This window comes from Artibeus jamaicensis, unplaced genomic scaffold (assembly GCF_021234435.1).
Source record: "Artibeus jamaicensis isolate MK-2021 breed Jamaican fruit bat unplaced genomic scaffold, CSHL_Jam_final contig_548, whole genome shotgun sequence".
NCBI classification, from domain to species: domain Eukaryota; kingdom Metazoa; phylum Chordata; class Mammalia; order Chiroptera; family Phyllostomidae; genus Artibeus; species Artibeus jamaicensis.
This window is the reverse complement of record NW_026521883.1, coordinates 21,578,979-21,600,831: the sequence shown is the minus strand read 5'-3', so window position 1 is coordinate 21,600,831 and position 21,853 is coordinate 21,578,979. Positions and strand designations below refer to the sequence as shown.

General features: G+C 37.0%; 1 protein-coding gene across 1 annotated transcript in view; it reads right to left on the bottom strand.

Annotated features, from left to right (window-relative positions):
- FAM227B (family with sequence similarity 227 member B) overlaps positions 1–21,853 on the bottom strand; it is a 217,028-nt gene that overhangs the window by 169,031 nt on the left and 26,144 nt on the right. The window contains exons 5-8 of the mRNA XM_053670138.1: positions 16,139–16,174; positions 15,564–15,668; positions 10,165–10,263; positions 4,842–4,943 (exon numbers count right to left, since the gene is read on the bottom strand). Of these exons, the coding sequence (XP_053526113.1) occupies positions 4,842–4,943; positions 10,165–10,263; positions 15,564–15,668; positions 16,139–16,174 (342 nt within the window). The remainder of the gene's footprint in view (positions 1–4,841; positions 4,944–10,164; positions 10,264–15,563; positions 15,669–16,138; positions 16,175–21,853) is intronic.

Sequence of the window (21,853 nt, the reverse complement as noted above, 5' to 3'; positions counted from 1 at the left end):
TTATACTTGTTCCTCTGAATCCCTCCCATTTTTTTCCCCTTAAATTCCCTCCCCTCTCCCCTCTGGTCACTGTCCCCTTGTTCTCTATTTCAGTGTCTTTGTTTTTATTTTGCTTGCTTGTTTGTTTTATTGTTTAGCTTCCTGTTAAAGGTAAGATCATGTGGTATTTGTCATACATACTGTGTGACAAGACGGAAGAGCGTTGGCTTCATGTCAGAGTCTGCTACCGATTACATAGGGGCTCTTGTTAAGACATTCAGTCTCTCAGTTTCACAGCTGGTTGTCTGTCAGATAAAGAGGATCATCAGATCCATGATTCAAAAATTATCATAAATGTGTGTTGTACCTTATCAAAAACTTTTATGATAATTTTTGAATCATGGATCTGATGATCCTCTTTATCTGACAGACAACCAGCTGTGAAACTGAGAGACTGAATGTCTTAACAAGAGCCCCCATGTAATCGGTAGCAGACTCTGACATGAAGCCAAGGCTCTTCCACCTTGTCACATAGTACGTATATGCTTCTGAATAAGGCAGGTAAAGATAGAACATACATATTTGGCAATTTGGGTTTGTTTACAAAGGTCATTTAATTATTTTTATTTTGGGTTTCTTTTACCCATGGAAAAAACATTTACTGACTCCAAAATACTTCTGTATTTCTGATTTTCAGATGTTAACACAACGAAGTATGTGAATATGGCTTTTGCTTTAAAATACTAGGTGTTTAAATTTAAAAATATCCAATAAAAGTCCTACCATCTTCAAGAGACTTCCGCCAAGATGGAGGCGTAGGTGGAAGCACTGTGCCTTCTCGCACAACCAAGTTTAAAAACAACAAAGTTTTAGCAACAAAAACACAGCCAAACCACAGAAAATTGAAATATACGGAAGTATGACAACAATGACCCCTTCAGCCAAACCAGTAAGAGGGGCAAAACCAGCAGCAGAGTGGGGTTGGCCAAGAAAGATCCACCAGACTAACGCTGGCACGCAGCCCAGGTGTACCGGCTGCCGTGGGCAGATCCCAGGTGTGGAGTAGCAGGCAGACCCACTGAGGGCTGACCAGGGTCACACATTCGCACGCAGATAAACTGGTGAAGGAGCGAGCAGTGAGACAGACTGTGCAGGCCCCAGTGGCGGGAAGCAGCAGAGGGGACCGCCACTGTCCCTCTCCGACCCCGCCCCACATACAGCCTCACAAACTAGTGACCTGGGTGGCCCCGCCCTGGTGAATAACTAAGGCTTTGCTCCTCATGAGTAACAGGCACCAACAGACAAAACATGGCTCAAGAACAACTCAGAGCCCCAGACCTAATAAATCTAAGCGATGAAGAAATAGCCATTTCAGATGCACAGTTCAAAACACTGGTGATCAGGATGCTCACAGAACTGGTTGATTTTAGTCACAAATTAGAGGAACATATGAAGGCTAAACTAATTGAAATGAAGGGAAATGCACAGGAAACCAATAGTAATGGAAAGGAAACTGGGACTCAAATGAAAGAAGTGGACCAGAAAGAGGAAGAAAATGACCAAACAGAAAAAGATGAAGAAACAAGAATTCAAAAAAATGAGGAGACTTAGGAACTTTGAGGACATCTTTAAACATTCCAACATCCGAATTATAGGGGTACCAGAAGGGGAAGAGGAACAGCCACCAGTGGAAAACTTATTTGAACAAATAATAAAGGATAACTTCCCCAATCTGGCAAAGGAAATAGACTTCCAGGAAATCCAGGAAGCTCAGAGAGTCCCAAAGAAGTTGGACCCAAGAAGGAACACACCAAGGCACATCATCATTACATTAGCCAAGATTAAAATGAAGGAGAGAATCCTAGAAGCAGCAAAAGATAAGGGGACAGTCACCTACAAAGGAGTTCCCATCACACTGTCAGCAGATTTCTCAAAAGAGACCTTTCAGGCAAGAGGGGGCTGGAAAGAGGTATTCCAAGTCATGAAACCCAAAGACCTACAACCAAGATTGCTCTATCCAGCAAAGCTTTCATTTAGGATGGAAGGACAGATAAAGTGCTTCTCAGATAAGATCAAATTCAAGGAGTTCATCATCACCAAGCCCTTATTATATGAAATGTTAAAGGGACTTACCTAAGAAAAAGAAGATAAAAAAGATGAACAGTGAAAGGACAGCAAACTCACAGTTATTAACAACCACACCTAAAACAAAAGCAAACTAAGAGGACAGCTAGATCAGGAGCAGAACCATAGAAATGAAAATCACATGGAGGGTTAGCAACAGGGGAGTGGGAGAAGGAGAAGGGGAGAGAAGGTACAGAAAATAAATAGCATAGATGGTAGGTAGAAAATCGAGGAGAGACTTCCGCCAAGATGGAGGCATAGGTGGAGACGCAGTGCTTCCTCACACAACCAAGTTTAGAGACAACTAAATATTAGCAACAGAAAACACAGCCAGAACACAGAAAATTGAACTTTTTGGAAGTCTGATAACAACAAATTCTTCAGCCTGACCGGTAAGAGGGGCGAAACCAGCAGCTGGCAGAGCAGGGTTGCACAGGAAAACTCGGTCAGACGGACTCAGGCGCTCGGAATCCAGGCGCAGGGTTGGACCTGGTGGGCAACTCAACAAGCAATCGCGGGGAAACAGCGAGGGAGCAGGGCTGCGGGTTGACTGTGGTCACGCATTCCTGTGTGGATAGACAAGCGAGGGAGTGGGTGATTGGACGAGAGCCAGCAGCCCCAGGGACAAGCAGCGGCGGAGGGCACCGCCATTTCCCCACTCTAGCCCCGCCTCCACATACAGCGTCATAATCCAGCGACCTAAGTGGCCCTGCCCCCATGAACAACCTAAGGCTCTACTCTTCACCCAGCTGCGAGAAACTGCAGAGGAGACCGCCATTTCCCCGCTCTGACCCCGCCTCCACATACAGCGTCACAACCCAGCTCCTGGGAGTACGAGGCTCCGCTCCTCATACTTAATGGGGGAAACAGACCAAAAATGGCTCAAGAAGATCTCAAAGCCCCAGAGCCTATAAATCTAAGCGATGAAGAAATAGCAAAACTCTCAGACACACAGTTTAAAACACTGGTGATCAGGATCCTCACAGAACTGGTTCATTATAGCCACAAATTAGACAAACATATGAAGGCGAAACTAATTGAAATGAATGGAATTGCACAGGAAACCAATAGCGATTAAAAGGAAACTGGGACTCAAATCAATGGAGTGGACCAGAAGAAAGCAAATAATAGCCAAACAGAAAAGAGTAAAGAAGCAAGAATTCAAAAAAATGAGGAGAGTCTTAGGAAACTCCAGAACATCTTTAAACGCTCCAACATCCAAATTATAGGGGTACCAGAAGGGGGAAAGGCATAGCCACCAGTGGAAAACTTATTTGAACGAATAATAAAGGGTAACTTCCCCAATATGGCAAAGGAAATAGACTTCCAGGAAATCCAGGAACCTCAGAGAGTCCCAAAGAAGTTGGACCCAAGAAGGAACACACCAAGGCATATCATCATTACATTAGCCAAGATTCAAATGAAAGAGAGAATCCTAGAAGCAGCAAGAGATAAGGGGACAGTTACCTACAAAGGAGTCCCCATCAGGCTGTCAGCAGATTTCTCAAAAGAGACCTTAGAGGCAAGAAGGGGCTGGAAAGAGGTATTCCAAGTCATGAAATCCAAAGACCTAAATCCCAGATTGCTCTATCCAGCAAAGCTTTCATCTAGAATGGAAGGGCAGATAAAGTGCTTCTCAGATAAGATCAAATTCAAGGAGTTCATCATCACCAAGCCCTTATTATATGAAATGTTAAAGGGACTTATCTAAGAAAAAGATAAAAAATATGAACAGTGAAAGGACAGCAAACTCACAGTTATTAAGAACCACACCTAAAACAAAAGCAAACTAAGAGGACAGCTAGATCAGGAGTAGAACTATAGAAATGGAGATCACATGGAGGGTTAGCACAGGGGAGTGGGAGGAGGAGAGGGGGGAGAAGGTACAGAGAATAAGTAGCACAGATGGTAGGTAAAAAATAGACAGGGGAGGGCAAAAATAGTATGGGAAATATAGAATCTAAAGAACTTGAGACACATGGTCATAAACTAAAGGGGGGGTAATGGTGGGGATAGGGGGTAGGGTGGAGGGGAATGAAGGGGGGAATAGAACAACTGTAACAGCATAATCAATAAAAAAATAAATTTAAAAAAGGGAAAAAAAAGAAAATCGATAGGGGGGAGGGCAAGAATAGTAGATGAAACATAGAATGTAAAGAACTTGAGACACGTGGTCATAAACTAAAGGGGGGGAATAGTGGGGCAGGGGGTGTGCAGGGTGGAGGGGAATGAAGGGGGTAAATAGAACAACTATAATGGCATAATCAATAAAATATATTTTTAAAAAATTAAAAGATTCCTACCATCTTCATTTAATATTACTCAAGAACAAAATATTATTTTAATCAACCCCACTCACTAGCTAATATACTAGGATAGTAAAACAAACATTTGATTCACAAATTTGTCCATTGTTCTTCACTGTAGCAGGTACTTAGTCTTTAGGTATAACACAAACTTTCAAGTCCTCTTAGATAAAAGATACATTGTACAGAAAAACAAATTGATAAATAATTTTGTATATAAATATAAAAAACCCAAGAATACACATAGAATAAGTCAATGGTTTTTAAATTATCTACATGTAAACAAAATATCTGTATTACACTAAGGAGATTCTGTAAGACTTTTAATCAAGGGAATAAAACATTCTTGAGCGAGGGGCATAAAGGAAATAACTATTTTCTATTTCATTAGCTCTAAAAATAATTAACATAATAGTTCATATCTATGTTTACCTGAAAGAATGCATCCTTTCGACTTAGAGGTATGCTCATGAAAAGTCTCGTGTAACTTTCTGAGATTCTATCAAACAAGAGATCTTGATTTTCTTGGTCAGGCTTAAAAAATAAAAGATGCATGAAATTGAAATAATTATGTTACAATTTAAAACTGGCATTTGTTTGTATATCGTCAGTGATTTTTATCTATTCTTAAACAGCAGATAAGCTGCTATAGTGGAATGAGCATGAGTTTTGGCACCACACAGGCCAGAATTTGAAAGCAGGTTGTTATTTCATTAGTTGCCTTACCTTGGGTAAGTCTTAGTTTCTATATCTGCCAATTGTTGATAATATATACATATCATAAAGTGGTATCTTAAAATTAAATAAGAACAAGGATCATATTTTATGTGAGGTACACGTATTTCAAGATTTCAGCAGTGTCTGGCACACATATGCTTAATGGATTAATGGAGGTTCTTTCATAGTAGTTGGCATACGGGAAAAAAATCAATGACTTAGCTACCTTTTATTGTTCTATACTATAACCATTCCAATTCTTGCATTACCAGTAACTCAGCATGAAATTAAAGCAATTACTGGGATAAAACAGTCATAGCCAGAACTATTAAAATTGTGACATGATAGCTAAACTGAAAGCAAAGTATGCTTTGCATAAAGGTTGCATACTTATGCTTTGCATAAGTATGTTGCGTAAAGGAAGAAATCTACAGATAATAATGGCAATATTCTAGTAAAGTCCTAATGTAACACCCGGATTCTTGTTTTATTAAGCAATTAAGAGACAAATTAGAGTCCAAATCTATGAATTAAGCAATAAAGATGAATTAGCCCTGGCTGGTGTAGCTCAGTGGATTGAGCATGGGCCTGCAAACCAGACAATTGCGGTTCGATTCCCAGTCAGGGCACATACCAGGGTTGCAGGCTGGTTCCCTGCAGGCCAGTTCCCAGCAGAGGACACATGAAAGGCAACCATACATTGATGTTTCTCTCCCTCTCTCCTTCCCTTCCCCTCTAAAGATAAATAAATAAAATCTTTAAAAAAAATAAAGATGAATTAAAGAGGCCATATTTATTTATGATATCAATTGCAGAAGCACCCTAGTATTAATATGTTATGGTAATAAACACCAACAATTTTTTAAATTTTTTTATTTAATTATTTTTCAAGTACAGTTTTCTGCCTTTTACTCCCCTCCCAGCCCACCTCCTGTGCTCCCCACCTCCCTCCCATTTCCACCCTCCTTAGCTCTTGTCCATGTGTCCTTTATACTAGCTCCTCTAAATCCCTCCCATTTTTTCCCTGAAATTCCCTCCCCTCTCCCCTCTGGTCGCCGTCCCTAGTTCTCCATTTCAGTGTATTTGTTTTTATTTTGCTTGCTTGTTTTCTTGTTTAGCTTCTTGTTAAAGGTGAGATCATATGGTATTTGTCCCTCAACACCTGGCTTACTTCACTTAGCATAATGCTCTCCAGTTCCATCCATGCTGTTGCAAAGGGTAGGAGCTCCTTCTTTCTTTCTGCTGCATAGAATTCCATTGTAAACACCAAAACATTTTAAGGTTATTGGTAGTCTTCTATAAAATTAGAAAATCAAATGATCTAGGATTTATAAACGCATAGGCTCTTAGCCTAAAATGGAAGTCAGGTATCACCTACATTAAGTCCCTCTATTTCAGTGATTGCACTGGTGCTCAAAAGATTAGGAGAATTATTTAAGGTTATACAGTTAGGTAATCGAGAGCCAGACTAGAAACTAGATCTCCTAACTTCCAATGTGGCCCTTATACTTGTGCAATAAATTTGTGGAAGGAAATTATAACAAATATAATAATATTAACAATTCCTGATCACTTATGTAACAGGCAGTGGTTCTAAGATATAGAGTTGTGGGAGAATATATATATAGGTTGTTAAAGAAATTCCTATTACTCATCACTTTAAGGAAGGATATGAGAAAGCAGACCCTGCACAGTTTGAGTTGCTTAAGGTTTTTGGTCAGGGATACTTTGGAAAAGTTTTTCTTGTTAGAAAGAAGACCGGCCCTGATGCTGGGCAGCTGTATGCAATCACAGTGTTTAAAAAAAAAAAAAAAAAGCTTCAAGTTCAAGACAGAATTCAGACAAATAGGGAGAGGGATATACTGGTGGAAGTAAATCACCCATTTATTGTCAAATTGCTTTATGCTTTCAGACTGAAGGAAGCTGTATTTAATACTGGATTTTCTCAAGGGAAGAGATGTCTTCACAAGATTATTTGAAAAGGTTCTGTCTACAGAGGGAGACATGAAATTCTACCTTGCAGAATCAGCCCTTGTTTTGGGTCATCTGCACTGATCAGTAACTATGTGTAGAGATGTGAAGCCAGAAAAAATTTTGCTTGATAAAATAGGACATATGAAGTTAACAGACTTTGGACACAGCAAAGAATCAGTAGATCAAGAAAAGAAGACCTACTCATTCTGTGGTACAGTGTAATATATGGCTCCTGAACTAGTAAATAGAAGTCATTTCCACAGTGCTGATTGGTGGCCACATGGCGAACTTATGTTTGAAATGCTTACTGGTACTCTGCCATTTCAAGGTAAAGATAGAACTGAGACCATGAATATAAAGAATATGAATTGAAAGAAGGTATAGGTGTTGGTTCCTATTCAGTATGCAAACAATACATACATGCAGTTACCAACTTGGATTTTGCAGTGAAGATCACTGATAAAAATAAGAAAGATTGCTCAGAAGAAATTGAAGTTTGGAAGTGCTATGGACAACACTCAAACATTATCAGTTTAAAGGATGTTTATGATGACAGTAGTTACATTTATCTTGTTGTGGATTGGATGAAAGGAGGAGAGCTACTTGGCCATATTCTTAAACATGTTTTTCAGGACAGGAAGCTAGTGAGGTACTGTTTGTAGTAACAAGACAGATGACTATCTTCATTGTCAAGAAGTTGTTCATTGTGATCTTAAACCAGTAATATTTTATACACGGATGAATCAGCCAATGTGAATTCCATTAGGATCTGTGATTTTGAGTTTCTAGAATAATTTTGAGGAGAAAATGCACTTCTCTTAATTCCATGCTTCACTGCAGACTTTGTAGCACCTGAGGTTCTTAATGCAATAGGGCTACGCTGCCGTTTGTGATATTTGGAGTCTGGGAGTCCTTTTTTACACAATGTTGGCTGGCTGCAGTCCATTTGCTAGTGGTTCCAATGATACTCCTGAAGAGATACTGCTGCATATAGGCAATGGAAAGTTCTCTTTAAGTGACAGAACTTGGAACAATATTTCAGATAAAATGAAGGATTTGCTTTCCCATATACTACATACGGGCCCCCATCAGCAGTACACTACAGAATAAGTATTAAAAATATCATGGATAACCCACAGAAACCAGTTGCCCAATGATCCACCAGACAGAAATGATACGTCATGTGTCATTATGGGAATGGTGGTTGCCACATGATCAGCCTTGACTTACAAGACCTTCCAACCAGTCCTAGAGCTAGCTGCTGCCTCAAGCTTAGCTCAGTGACAGAGCATGAAACGGTGGACCTCAGCTGGCTTGTAGGATTTCCAGTGTTCCTCCGCCAGACTGGGTAGAGAGAAAATGAAAAGTGTGGCTTTTGCCTAATGTTATATCAGAGGCTGTGTTTTCTGTTACATTTCTCGAATATGCTGTTTAAGCCTGCTTATTTAGCCGGCGTGAGATTAAAAAATAAACATACACAGGTCCACAGTATTCATAATATGTTGTTTTGCAGTAGTGTCCAAGATTTATTTAAGTATATAATAGGTGTCCACAGGTTCTAACAACTTCTCTGCACACTAACTTCTAAAGTTGCCTTTAAATGAAGTTAAAAAAAACAGATGAATGAAGAACTGTTCCGGTTACATCATGGAAAGTTTGCTTCGGTTTGATCTGGGTCACCCTAGAATACTAGCAGTGTACTGAACCCCATACTGCTCCTTAAAACATGTCAAAAATCATGGATGATACTGAAAATTCTATCAAATCATAATATTTCAATTATAAGTTATAAAATATTATATTATAAAATACTTAAAAATATTACAAAGTGTAAAAATATTAAAATATTGTTACACTTTAATTTCAGAAAGTAAGTAGCTGCTAGAGAATAGTTTAAAGATAAATTTTAAAAATCCAATTCCTTGTTAGTCTAAGAATATCTTATAAAAGTAGTGGGATGTTAACATTTTTGCATCAAATCTGTATTTTGTGTAGAATCATCAAATACTATTATGGCCCGACAAAACAGTTTTTAGGAACTTTGCTAGATTGTTTCTTCAAAAACTTGTTATATACAATCCTAACAGGTTTAGTGGGAGAGTAAGGTTTCCCTCTGTTATCATGGCAACACATATATGTGGGATCCAGATCTAGAAAAAGAAATTTAAGATAACAAAACTCTCCTGATTTTACAAATTTCCCTAAGTAATTCCCTTTGTGGAATTAATAGGTCACTTCCTATGCTTTATTCAGCAACTGCCAATATCAGAAATACTCTTACCTGGAATTACACTAAAGCACTGCCTAACTAGTTTGAGCGTAAAATTGGTAACACCCCTTTCTTCATGATATGCAATTTCTGTGAGAAGTCATGAGCAGTTTTCTGTGGGTAATCTGGGCTGGGGAAAGGCAGAGTTGAGTCCATTTGCAGGCTTCCCTGACTGGCTGGCATGCCTTCCCAGTGCTTACCTATACTCTGACCCCTGGAGTGCTCTGCTTTCCGTTCTTCCAGATCCAGAGGCTGCACAGCAGCCATTTATAGTCGCCACTTTTTCTAGGCTCACGTATTTTCTAACGAAAGATTTATGCGCTGCTTACTTCAATTCCCTTACTGTTTCCCAGATACGCACATCTTTCTCTTTTTAATCCTAATCAGAGTCCTAACCTTATGAATTCAGTGAGGACCCTCTCTCCATCTGATCTGTAAACTCTTCCAAATGAAAACCTTCAGTGTCACTGACTTGCAGTGGGCTTGGAGCTCAGTGTTTATCAGCACATTATAGTATTGAATAAAGCTACAGCTTTATCATTCACTGCAATGTTTGATCTCACTTTTTTTTCTGATTAAATGAACACCCTGGTTCTTTGAAATCCGTATTAAAGTCTTAATTCTCTGAAAGGACTCTAGATTTCAAAGAGGACTTCTAACATGTATGGAATACTAAAAAAAACAAGCTGTGTGAAAGAATCCAGAAAAACATCTTTTTGCACCAGTGCTACCTCTACTGAAAAATAAATTAGCTGCAAATCAACATAAAGAAGAAAGTTAAAAAAGTCATTATACCTTAAATTTATGGAGAAACCACCACCAAAAGCAATCATGCAAAAGAGCAATAGAGGCTTCTGAGAGAAAGTAAGTCCTCCACATTTTAATAACTTTTTCCTATGGGGGAAAAAAAAGACAAATAGGGATCAAATTAAAATATATTATAAAACAAGTGGATGTAAATAGGCTTTGTAAAAAGCATGTGTTCAGTGGCTACGGACCAGTGCTGTTCAGTATAAATTTAATGTGGAGGCACATGTGTAATATTACATTTTCTAGTAGCCGTGTAAAAAAAGTAAAAGGTGAAATTAATTTTTATGATCTGTATTTAACCAAATATATTTAAACTATCATTATATTATCATATAATTATAAAATTATTAACTAATGATTTACATTCTTTTTGGGTACTAGGCCTTAGAAATATACTGTATAATTCATACATACAGCACATCTCAGTCTGAACACTAAAGTTTCATCATAAATACAAGGTCAGCATTTAGACTTAATAAAATACATGAGTGTCATTTTGTTTTAATCATAATCAAAAGTTTTTTTGATAAATGAATCAAGTATTAGTTTTTGAATTTATATAAAATTAATTAAAATAAAATTCTACAAAATTCAGCTCCACCGTATTAGCCACATTTTATATGCTCAATAGTCACACTTGGTTAGGACCTGTGGAAACCATGACCTTGTACGCTACACCAAGAATAGCAAAAATCCAACATATGCTATAATTTCCCCTCTATCCTGAAAACAGATATCAACAATCATGGAATTCTATCCCAATGAATCCCATTATAACCCTAGATCTTATCTAAACATAGTGTTCTCTAAGCAATTGATCAAAATTGGCACATAAGGTTAAATCTATTTACCATGATTACTACAGACCATAAATCTTGGTTTAAACAGGCATATTCAATAGATCTTTTTCAACTAAAGGTTTTTAAATGCAAGATTCAGTAGAGTTCAAGATTTTTAAAAATGAAACACATAGGTATAAATTTTTGTTCCTCAAGTACAAGTCTACAAAAAAAAGCCCACATCGTGCACACTTTTATAGCAAGGAGATTACTTATCATGCATTCTGTGGGGCACTTCTCTTTCACAGGCCACTTACATCAGTAACAGCATCAACTTAAATTTGGTACAAGTGATCCCTCACCTACCACAGGAGTTAGTTCCAGAGACCCCTGTGATGGGTGAAAATCTGCGAAGTAGCAGTGTTATATTTATTTTATTATTTACATATATTTTAAGGCTTTATAAACCCTTCCCACACTCCTATAAACCTTTCTCACTCTCTTATTAACCTGTTCCACATTCCTATGAACACTTCATATGCTCTTAAACACTTTCTACACTCTTAAACCTATGTAATTTTAACAACATACAATTCTACATGGGTACTCACCAGTGAAGTATGCAGTTGTCCCTCGCTACATCACAGTTCACTTAATCGTGGCTTCACAAAAACCTGCAATACAGTGAAGCCGCAATTAAGTGAATCGCGATATAGTGAGGGATGACTGTACTTCTTAATTACGAAGGACATATATAAGGTATATAAGGGAAAAAGTACAAAATTGAAATACAGGAGGAAAGCTGAATACTTTTTCTTACATTATTTGCAAATTTCAAGCAAAGATGCTTTTTAGCATAAAGTAACTGCATGACTGCTTCTATTCTTAGTATTGGTTATGTTTAGTATCACGAACTTCCTTTTTCAGGAAATTCAAAATTCTTTAAAATACATCAGTAGTTAGTGAATGAAATGAAACCCACCTTAAAATTTTAAATGTTCTTTCCATCCCTCACCTCCTTCCACTTTTGTGATAATTATTGGATTCAAGTAAATGCAACTACGCCTTAAAACCTATAGATCATCTGACTTGGAGCTTTTTCTCTTAATATTGACTCTAAGTTGAACAAAATTACTTCTAATGTTTTCTTGAATCTCTGTGTATATAAACATACTTGTGGCTCAGCTTTCTCCTTGTATCTGTAGTATAGGCCCCTTTTCACTTAATTCAACTCAATACAATCTTTACTAAGCACCATCTCTACCCAACATCGTGTTCTGCACGGTACAGGGGATAATACACACTTTCACTCAAGAAATTGAATCTACGACTGTATGTGCAGGAATGTGTTTGATGGGGTTAGGGAAATTCAGTCATTTCAATTGATTTCTACACCTTCAAGCAAATAACAGTAGCCTTTAACCTTCTCTTTCTGAATTCTAGATCCATAAGTCCAATCCTTTTAAGTTATTATAGGAACTTCTTTTTTGTTTTCTCTTTTACATTAAATTTATTGTGGTGACATTGATTAATAAGATTATACAGGTTTCAAGTGTTGATTTCTATATTGCTTTGTTTGCCCACCACCAATAGTCAAATGATCTCTGTCACCATGTATTTGGCTCCCTTTACCCTTTACCACCCCCTCCACCCACTTCCCTCTGGTAATCACCATACTGTTGTCTGTGTCTATGTGTTTCAGTTTTATATCCCACGTATGGGTGAAATCATATGGTTCCTAGCTTCTTCTGACTTATTGCATTTAGCATAATATTCTCAAGGTCCATCAGTGCTATTGCAAATGGAAGTATTTCATCTTTTCTCATGGCTAAGCAGTATTCCATAGTATATATGTTCCACATCATCTTTACCCAATCATCTATGGCAGGACACTTTGGTTGTCTCCATTTCTTAGGCACCATGAATTATGTTGCAGTGAACATAGGGGTGCATATATCTTTGTGAATAAAAGTTTTTCAAGTAGATAACCAGAAGAGGGATTGTTGGGTCATATGGTAACTCTAATTGTTTGAGGAACTGCCATATCATATTCTATAGTGGCTGTACCAGTTTAAATGTCCAATCAGTGAATGAGTGTTCCTCTTTCTTCACAACCTCTCCAAGAGAGAGGTGTTATTGCTTGTCCTGTTGTTAATAGCTATTCTAACATGTGTGAGGTGGTATCTCATTGTAGTTTTGATCTGCAGTTTTCTAGCAGCTTGTGAAGTTGATCATCTTTTCATATGTATCTGTTGGCCATTTATATGTCTTCTTGGGAGAAGTATTCATTCAGGTCCTCTGCCTATTTTTTAATTGGATTGTTTGTTTGGTGTTGAGTTGTATGAGTTCTTTATATATTTTGGCTTATAACCCCTGTTGGAGCTGTTTGCAAATATCATCTCCCATTTGGTTGGTTGCCTTTCTGTTTTGCTGGCAGTTTCTTTTGCTATGTAAAGCTTTTTAGTTTGATATAGTCCCATTTATTTATTTTTGCCTTTATTTTTCTGGCCTTTGGGGTCAAATTCATAGAATCTTCTCTAAGACTAAGGTCCATGAGTTTAGTAGCTATGCTTTTTTTCTACATAATTTATTGTTTCAGATCTTATATTTATGTCTTTGATCCATTTTGAATTAATTTTTGTACATGAGGACAAACTGTAGTCTAGTTTCATTCTTTTGTATGTGCCTTTACAATTTTCCCAGTACCACTTACTTAAGAGGCTTTCTCTTCTCCATTATGTGCTTTTGGCTCCCTTGTCAAAAAATTATTTGCCCATATACATGTGGTTTTATTTCTGGGCTCTCAATTCTGTTCCATTGGCCTGTGTGTCTGTTTTTCTGCCAATGCCATGCTGTTTTTATTATTGTTGCTCTGTAATGTAAACATTTCTATAAAATAAACTTTCCTCTGTTATTTTCCTATGCTTACTTTCACTGTAATTTCATAATCTATTTGTTTTTAATGCCATTGCATTGTACATGCTCTAGTAAGTCAATTTAAATTTGTTTTTGAAATCAGGTAGGGGCATTAGTAAAGAAAATATGGATATCTGTGTGCTGATATCCCTTTGATATACAAACTTGTAATATCTGAACCCAGCAGCTGGTCACATACCCTCCACCTCCAGCCCCATTGCTCATATCTGCTTTCTACTTCCACTCTTCACTTTCCTATTTCTTTTAATTATGCCAGCATCTTCCAAGTTAACCATACTAAAAGTTCCTCATAGCTATAACTTCTATGCCATGTTTATATGATTGCCTTGTGATACGTGGTAGGTGCATATGCATCTGCATTTAAAATCAGTCCCATCTTAGAACATAAAATATTAGGGTTAGAAAGAATATTATAGATGATCTAGAACAATATTCATACAATTATTTTGACAACAATTATATTAATTTCTTTTAACAACAATAAATTTTTTTCATGAGTTAATTTGGAAAATTAACTACTTAGGGAAAGGAATAACTATGCTCAGGCATAATTATAATTAGCATCCATATTTTTTCTTCAAAGAAAAAAATGGGATCATGTGATTGGATTAAGAGGACACACTAAGCCTTCCTTCTCATCAAAATCTCATAAAACATAAAAGAGAATTGAAAAACATTTTTATTAGCATGGGAAATAAGAGAGAATGTCATTACTGAATCATTCTAGGGGAAGTTATAAATTGAGGTGTGCTGTGGTTTTCTAACTGAGGTGCAAACAGGAGATCCAAATAGGTCAATAACGTTCTACTTCTTGGAACAATGGATATGGAAGATGGAACACAAGAGATATATTTAGCTTCATCCTGAAGGGAGTGTAAAAAGGGCAGGAAATAACAGCTGGAACAAATTTATAATGTTGATAATGCTCCTTCTGAAAAACTACAGAGAACTATAGTAGAGGAGAAAACAACACAGTTTCAGTGTTGAGAAATAAAGAGCCACCCGAAGCCCGGGGGGTAAAGGATGGGGAAGAGGGCCTACTAGGGAACAAACCCATCTCAGAGAACTGTCTGAAAAAAATCTGCCCCAGTGGGGAAAAGGAGCATTGTTCGAGCCTCCAGGAAATAGAAACGTTGTTAGGTAACTACCTAAGATTTAAGTGGGTGGGAAATCAATTCAAGTAACTAGCCAACCCTCAACCTACTAGATCAATGGTCATTCAACAATTTAGTTATCTTCCTATGCCTGCACTTTTTCATCAATTAGTTACCCTGGAGGGATACTACTCAAATATTCCCTAGACATTTGGAGGCTATAAAGGTGGGGCTGTGGGAAAGGGCTCTCAGAGTTATTTCAGAATTGAAATGAGCAGGCTAAAATATCCTGAGTTGATAAGAGCAGGAAGAAGGAGGGGAAAATACCTCTTACAGTTGCATGTCTAGCCAATGCACACAAGCAACCTCAGATTCCTGAGGAAGAATCACAGAGTCCAATACATTCACTTCTAGTGGTCAGGGTGTAAAACATCACTGCTCATTCCTGCCAGACTTAACACCCAAAGGATTAAATCTTGCTTAAACACCTATTTTGTCAGATATTTACATAAAGGTCTGATTCATTAAATCATATCCTTGAAATTTATCATATACTAAATAAAAATTTACATACATCAAAGTTTTGGGCTTTTAAAGTAAAAACAAAAATTCGTCTAGCATCCAATTTTCTGGGTAGTTGAGTAAGCGCATGTTTTTTGAATCCTGAGAACTTGCAACCCTAGAAAGAGAAGATTTCAAATAACAGTAATTACTTCACTCTTTGTAGTTTAGTAATTTTCTATGACTACAGAAGACAGATAAATACTTAGCTATTATTAGGCAATTATTTTATTTCTTTTTATGAAAATAAACTATTTATCCCCCCTAAGAAAAATCTTTGTATTACCAAAGATTTCAGAAGCATCTCTGAAATTAAGATCCCTGGCATATCCATGTGCCAAATCCAAAAGCAAAACAAAATTATAGTTCAGAAGTAATTTGATACAACTCAAATAATCAAAAATTTTATCTAGGTTACACATAAGAAAAGAGACTAAGCAGAAAAAGAAAGATTCTATACCTGTTCCCAATTCTCTCTCTTTCCCAGTCACTATGTTTATTTATACTTACATCTATGTTATTATAAACATTCTTTTACTTCCACATAGTACTTTGATACATAATCACATAAACAGAAATTTTAAATACCTCTATATTCTTCTTTGTCTCCATGTCATCTGAAAGCTGGAAAACATTTAAAATAAAATCTTTAAAATTCTAAATTAAAGAATTTTTAGGAAGCAAGCATGTACAATGGATTAAAGATAGTTTATTCAATAAATGGTGTTGGGAAAATTAGACAGATACATGAAGAAAAATGAAACTAGACCACCTTCTTATACCACACACAAAAATAAATTCAAAGTGGATCAAAGACTTAAATATTAGACCTGAAACCATAAAAATCCTAGAAGAAAACATAGGCAGCAAATCTCGAACGTTGCTCATAGAAAATTTTTATCAAATATACCTCCATAGGCAAGGGAAATGAAAAAATAAACAAATGGAACTTCATCAAACTAAAAATTTTTGCACAGCAAAGGAAAATATCAACAAAATAAAAAGACAACCCATGGAATGGGAGAGCATATTCACTGATACATCTGATAAGGGGTTAGTATCCAAAATTTATAAAGTACTTAAAAAACTCAACACCAAAAAAAAAAAAAACAATAAAAAATGGGCAGAGGACCTGAATACACACTTCTCCAAAGAGGACATACTGATGGCTAAAGACATACTGATGCTCAAAATCACTAATTATCAGAGAAATGCAAATAAAAAACACAATGAGATACCATTTCACACCTGTCAGATGGCTATCATCAATAAGTCAAAAAACAAGTGCTAGTGAGGATGTGGAGAAAGAGTAACCCTTTTGCACTGTTGGTGGGAATGCAGACTGGTGCAGCCACTGTGGAAAGCAGTACGTAGATACCTCAAAAAATTAAAAACAGATTTGTTTTTTGACCTATCAATCCCACTTCTGGGAATATATCCAAAGGAACCCAAAGCACTAATTGGAAAGAACATGAGCACCCTTATGTTCATTGCAGCGTTATTTACAACTGCCAAGATATGGAAGCAGCCCAAGTATCCATCAATAGATGAGTGGATAGAACAACTATGGAACATTTACACAACAGAACACTACTTGGCTGTAGAAAACGAGAAAAATTTTACCCTTTGTGACAGTATGGATAAACCTGGAGAACTTTGTGCTAAGTAAAAGAAGCCAGTCAGAGGAAGACAAATACGATATGATTTCAGTCATATGTGGAATCTAACAAACTGCACTAACAAACAAAACAGGGACAGATTCCTAGAAGGAGAACAGATGACAGCTAGTGCAGAGTATGGGGTAGGGGTGGTTAGGGGTGGAGGGACAGAGCAAAGAGGAAAAAGGACTCGTGGACATGGGCAACAGTGCGGTGATGGTGGGGGCAGAGAAGTATAAGGTGACTAAATAGTAATGGGAAAAATACATAATAAAGATTATATATTAATAAAGTAAAATTAAAAATTTATATTTGGTAAATTTGCTCAGTTAACATGTGTGCGCATGTGTGTATCTTCCGCTGAAGCCTAGAATGCTGTTGTTGTTTTTTTATTTTCATAAAACAAAATTTATTAAAGAATTACCTTTTATTCTGTGACTTGCCTCTTTTTGAGGTTAAAATTCTGTTTATTTTTTTAAAATATACTTTGTTGATTATGCTATTACAGTTGTCCCATTTTTCCCCCCTTTATTCCCCTCTGCTTCATACCCCTCCCCCCACCATCATTCCCCTACCTTAGTTCATGTCCATGGGTCATAGATATTATGTTCTTTGGCTTCTCCATTTCCTATACCATTCTTAACCTCCCCCTCTCTATTTTGTACCTGCCATTTAAGCTTCTTATTTCCTGTGCCTTTTTCCCCATTCTCCCCATTCCCCCTCCCTGCTGATAACCCCCCATGTGATCTCCATTTCTGTGAATCTGTTCCTGTTATAGTTGTTTGCTTAGTTCATTTTTGTTTTTTTAGGTTCAGTTGTTGATAGTTGTTTGCTGTCATTTTATTGTTCATATTTTTTATCATCTTCTTTATCCTAGATAAGTTCCTTTAACATTTCATATAATAAGGACTTGGTGATGATGAACTCCTTTAACTTGACCTTATCTGGGCAGTACTTTATCTGCCCTTCCATTTTATATGATAGCTTTGCTGGATAGAGTAATCTTGGATATAGATCCTTGCCTTTCATAACTTGGAATACTTCTTTCCAGCCCCTTCTTGCCTGCAAGCATTCTTCTGAGAAATCAACTGATGGTCTTATGAGAACTCCTTTGTAGGTAACTGTCTCCTTTTTTCTTGATGCTTTTAAGATTTTCTCTGTCTCTTTAATCTTGGGTAATGTAATTATGATGCACCTTGGTGTGTTCCTCCTTGGGTCCAACTTTTTGGGGACTCTCTGAACTTCCTGGACTTCCTAGAAGTCTATTTCCTTTCCCAAATTGAGGAAGTTCTCCTTCATTATTTGTTCAAATAATGATTTGAAAAATAAGTTTTCGATTTCCTGCTCTTCCTCTTCTTTTTCTAGAACCCCTATGATTCAGCTATTGCAATGTTTAAAGTTGTCCTGGAGGTTTCTAAACTCACCTCACTTTGCTGAATTCTTGCTTCTTCATTCTGTTGTGGTTTAATGTTTATTTCTTCTTTCTGGCCCACACCGTTAATTTTAGTCCTGCTTTCCTTCCCGTCACTGTTGGTTCCCTGTATATTTTCCTTTATTTCACTTTTCATAGCCTTCACTTCTTCCTCCATTTTGCAACCATATTCAACCATTTCTGTGAGCATCCTGATTACCAGTGTTTTGACCTGTGCATCTGATAGGTTGGCTAACTCTTTATCGCTTAGTTGTCTTTTTTCTGGAGTTTTGATCTGTTCTCTCATTTGAGCCATATTTTTTGTCTCTTGTGCCTGTTAGGTAGTTAGGAGCAGAAGATATTTGCCTTAGATATTTTCCAGGGTGGGGCAACTCACTTCCCTGCATTATGGTGTTGTATGTGGGGGAGGGGTCTGAGAGGAAAAAATGCTGTTTGCTCAGCTCTCAAATGGCTTTCAGTCACTTCTTCCTCTACCCACAAGCAAATTGGGCCCTTCTGGTGCTGATTCCCTGGGTGGTTTTGTTAGGTTCTAGGACCCTGTGGGTCTCTCCAATGCACTTTCCTATGAGCCTGGGAGTTTCTCCTGCCACCTCGACTCTCTCAGATTCTTTCTGTCAGAGGTTTTGAGGCTTCTCCCCAAGCTGGAGCGCTGGATTGCATGGTCTGTCTTGCTCCCCCGTTGTTCCTCCAAGTTTATCTGCATGCAAATGGGGAACTGACCACTCCACCAGCTACTGCTTTGCCATGAGTCCTCTCCACCCCAGCTTCCTGTCTCTGCCCCTCCTACCAGTCTGGGTGAATGTTTCTTCTTTAACTCATTGGTTGTTGGCCTTCCATACAGTTCGATTTTCTGGCAGTTCTGGTTGATTTCTTTTTTTTAAATTTGTTGTCCTCCTTTTGGTTGCGCAAGGAGGCAAAGCATATCTACCTATGCCTCCATCTTGACCTGAAGTCTGTGGTTGTTGCTGTGTTAGATGCTAGGAATACAAAGATGGTCCTTGCCCTTAAGTCAGTCATAGGTCCAGAGGGGAATAAGACACATGTACAAACAGAACACTAAGAGATAAGGGCTAAAACAGAAATGTGAACAGACTACTTACTACAATTTGGATTCTCTAGGAAACAGCCTCTGAGGTAGAGTTAACGTTCAGAATTTTATTGGGAGTGTCTTTGGGATCAGTAACTATGGAAGGAAAGGGAAGACACAAGATTGGGAAGATGGAGAAGTCCGCTATGATTCAAGTCTAACAGTCTCAACTGACCCTAAGAAGAGCTCCAAAGCTGAAAGAACCCACCATCACAGTCCTTCATTGGGTTGAAAACAGCCAGTCCTTTTTGCCGCCAACTTGATTAGTCATTGGATGTGGGTGGTTCCTGGAGGGCATGTTCTCAGGAGTTCTGTGTAGGTGAGGCAATCCCTAACTGGGCGTTAGGGTGTGTCCAAACAGCACTCGCAGAAGCCAGAGTGTCAAATCCTTCCTTGAAGGGGAACCTATGTGGCACATCTCCATGTTCACTATACTCCTTTACACAGAAAAGAAGTAGCCTTCCGTATATATTATATTTTTATCATTTAGACATGCTGACATATCATTTACTAAGTTCCATATCCTTACTTCCTCCAGAAAAATGTTAATATACAAACATGACACAATATATATTATTATAGAGGAGATGAATTGGAAATAAACTTGAAAGGAGAGTAACAGATTGCTAACAGACAGAGAATCCCATTGGCACTTTAAAAAGTGTGCAAAGGAGTAAAAAAGAAAGACCATTTAGAAAAAGTGAGATCAACTGTGATAGAGAGAAGTCCATGTGCTTGACAGTTTCAGATAAAATTGGTCAATAAAAATGGGATCAAATTTAGAAATATGTTAACCTCAAAGCCTTGACTTTATTCTGTAGGAAGAAAAAAAACTGGAAGTGTTGTTTTTTTAGGGAGTTGCTTTTTAGAGAACTGTTTTTAAGGAGCAGGGTAAAAATAATAGTTTTTGATCATATAATCTGGGAAAGATACAACTATATAATCATTATATATAACTATATATACAACTATATAGTCATTACAACTATAAAAACAATATAGTAAATGTTGAATCCTGATTAAAAAATCCAACAAAACATATTTCACAATAAAAATATTAAAGTTTTTTTAGTATAATTCATCTAAAGGTCATTTCAATAGATTCTGAAAAGCCATATGATAAAATTCAAGTCAAAAGTTAAAAAATTAAAAATATATAGAAATTATAATGGATACTATAACTATGAGCATCCCCATGTCCCTACAACTTAGAATGGATTACTACTGACATTTTAATATTGCTTATGACTACTTTAAAGAGAATATAACAAACTTTATATATAACTATATATAACAAAAGTTCAGATCTGCTTTTATCACAATTTCTAGTTCTAGTCATGAGTTTCTCCTTCTTGAGACAGTCACTATTATTTGTTTTGTTTCTATACCCTTCATTTCATTAAAATACTTTTACACATATATGTATATATATATACAAAGAAAATAGACATTTTTGTTTTTATAATTTGAAGAAATAATATCAACTGTACATATTTTTGATATCTTGCTTTTTTCCCACTCAGTACTAGGCTTTGATAATATACCAAAGTTGGCACATTTGCTTGTATGGCACCTGGTGACTTCCACACAGCTTTTCTAGCAACTTATTCCTCTTTGCAAAATAAAAATAATAAATCAATCAATAAAACTTTACAGGCAACTTTTATTAAACATACAAAGAACAAGTGATATCGTAATATTCCACAAATTAGAGAATGGAAAGAGAGAAAAAGCTAAGTAACTCACTGTCTGAGGTCAGTATAATTTTGACAACAAAGGCAAAAGAGATAATCATATCTTATAAAACATAGATTTCAAAAGTATATCCTAAGGACATAAGAATGGTTCAACTTCTCAAAAACTACTAATGTAATGTGCCACATTCACAAATTAAAGTCTCGGAGTAGCTTTGCTATCATCATAGTGAATTATTTTCCTCTCCATTTCAAACCATGGAGGTTTTTTGAAGTTTTTGAGCTGAGTGATAATTATATCATAGGCATACCTTGGAGATGGTGTAGGCTCAACTCAAGACAACCACATTGAAAGAAATATCACAATAAAGTGAGTCACACAAATGCTCTGGTTTCCCAGTGCATATAAAAGTTATGTTTACACTATACTGT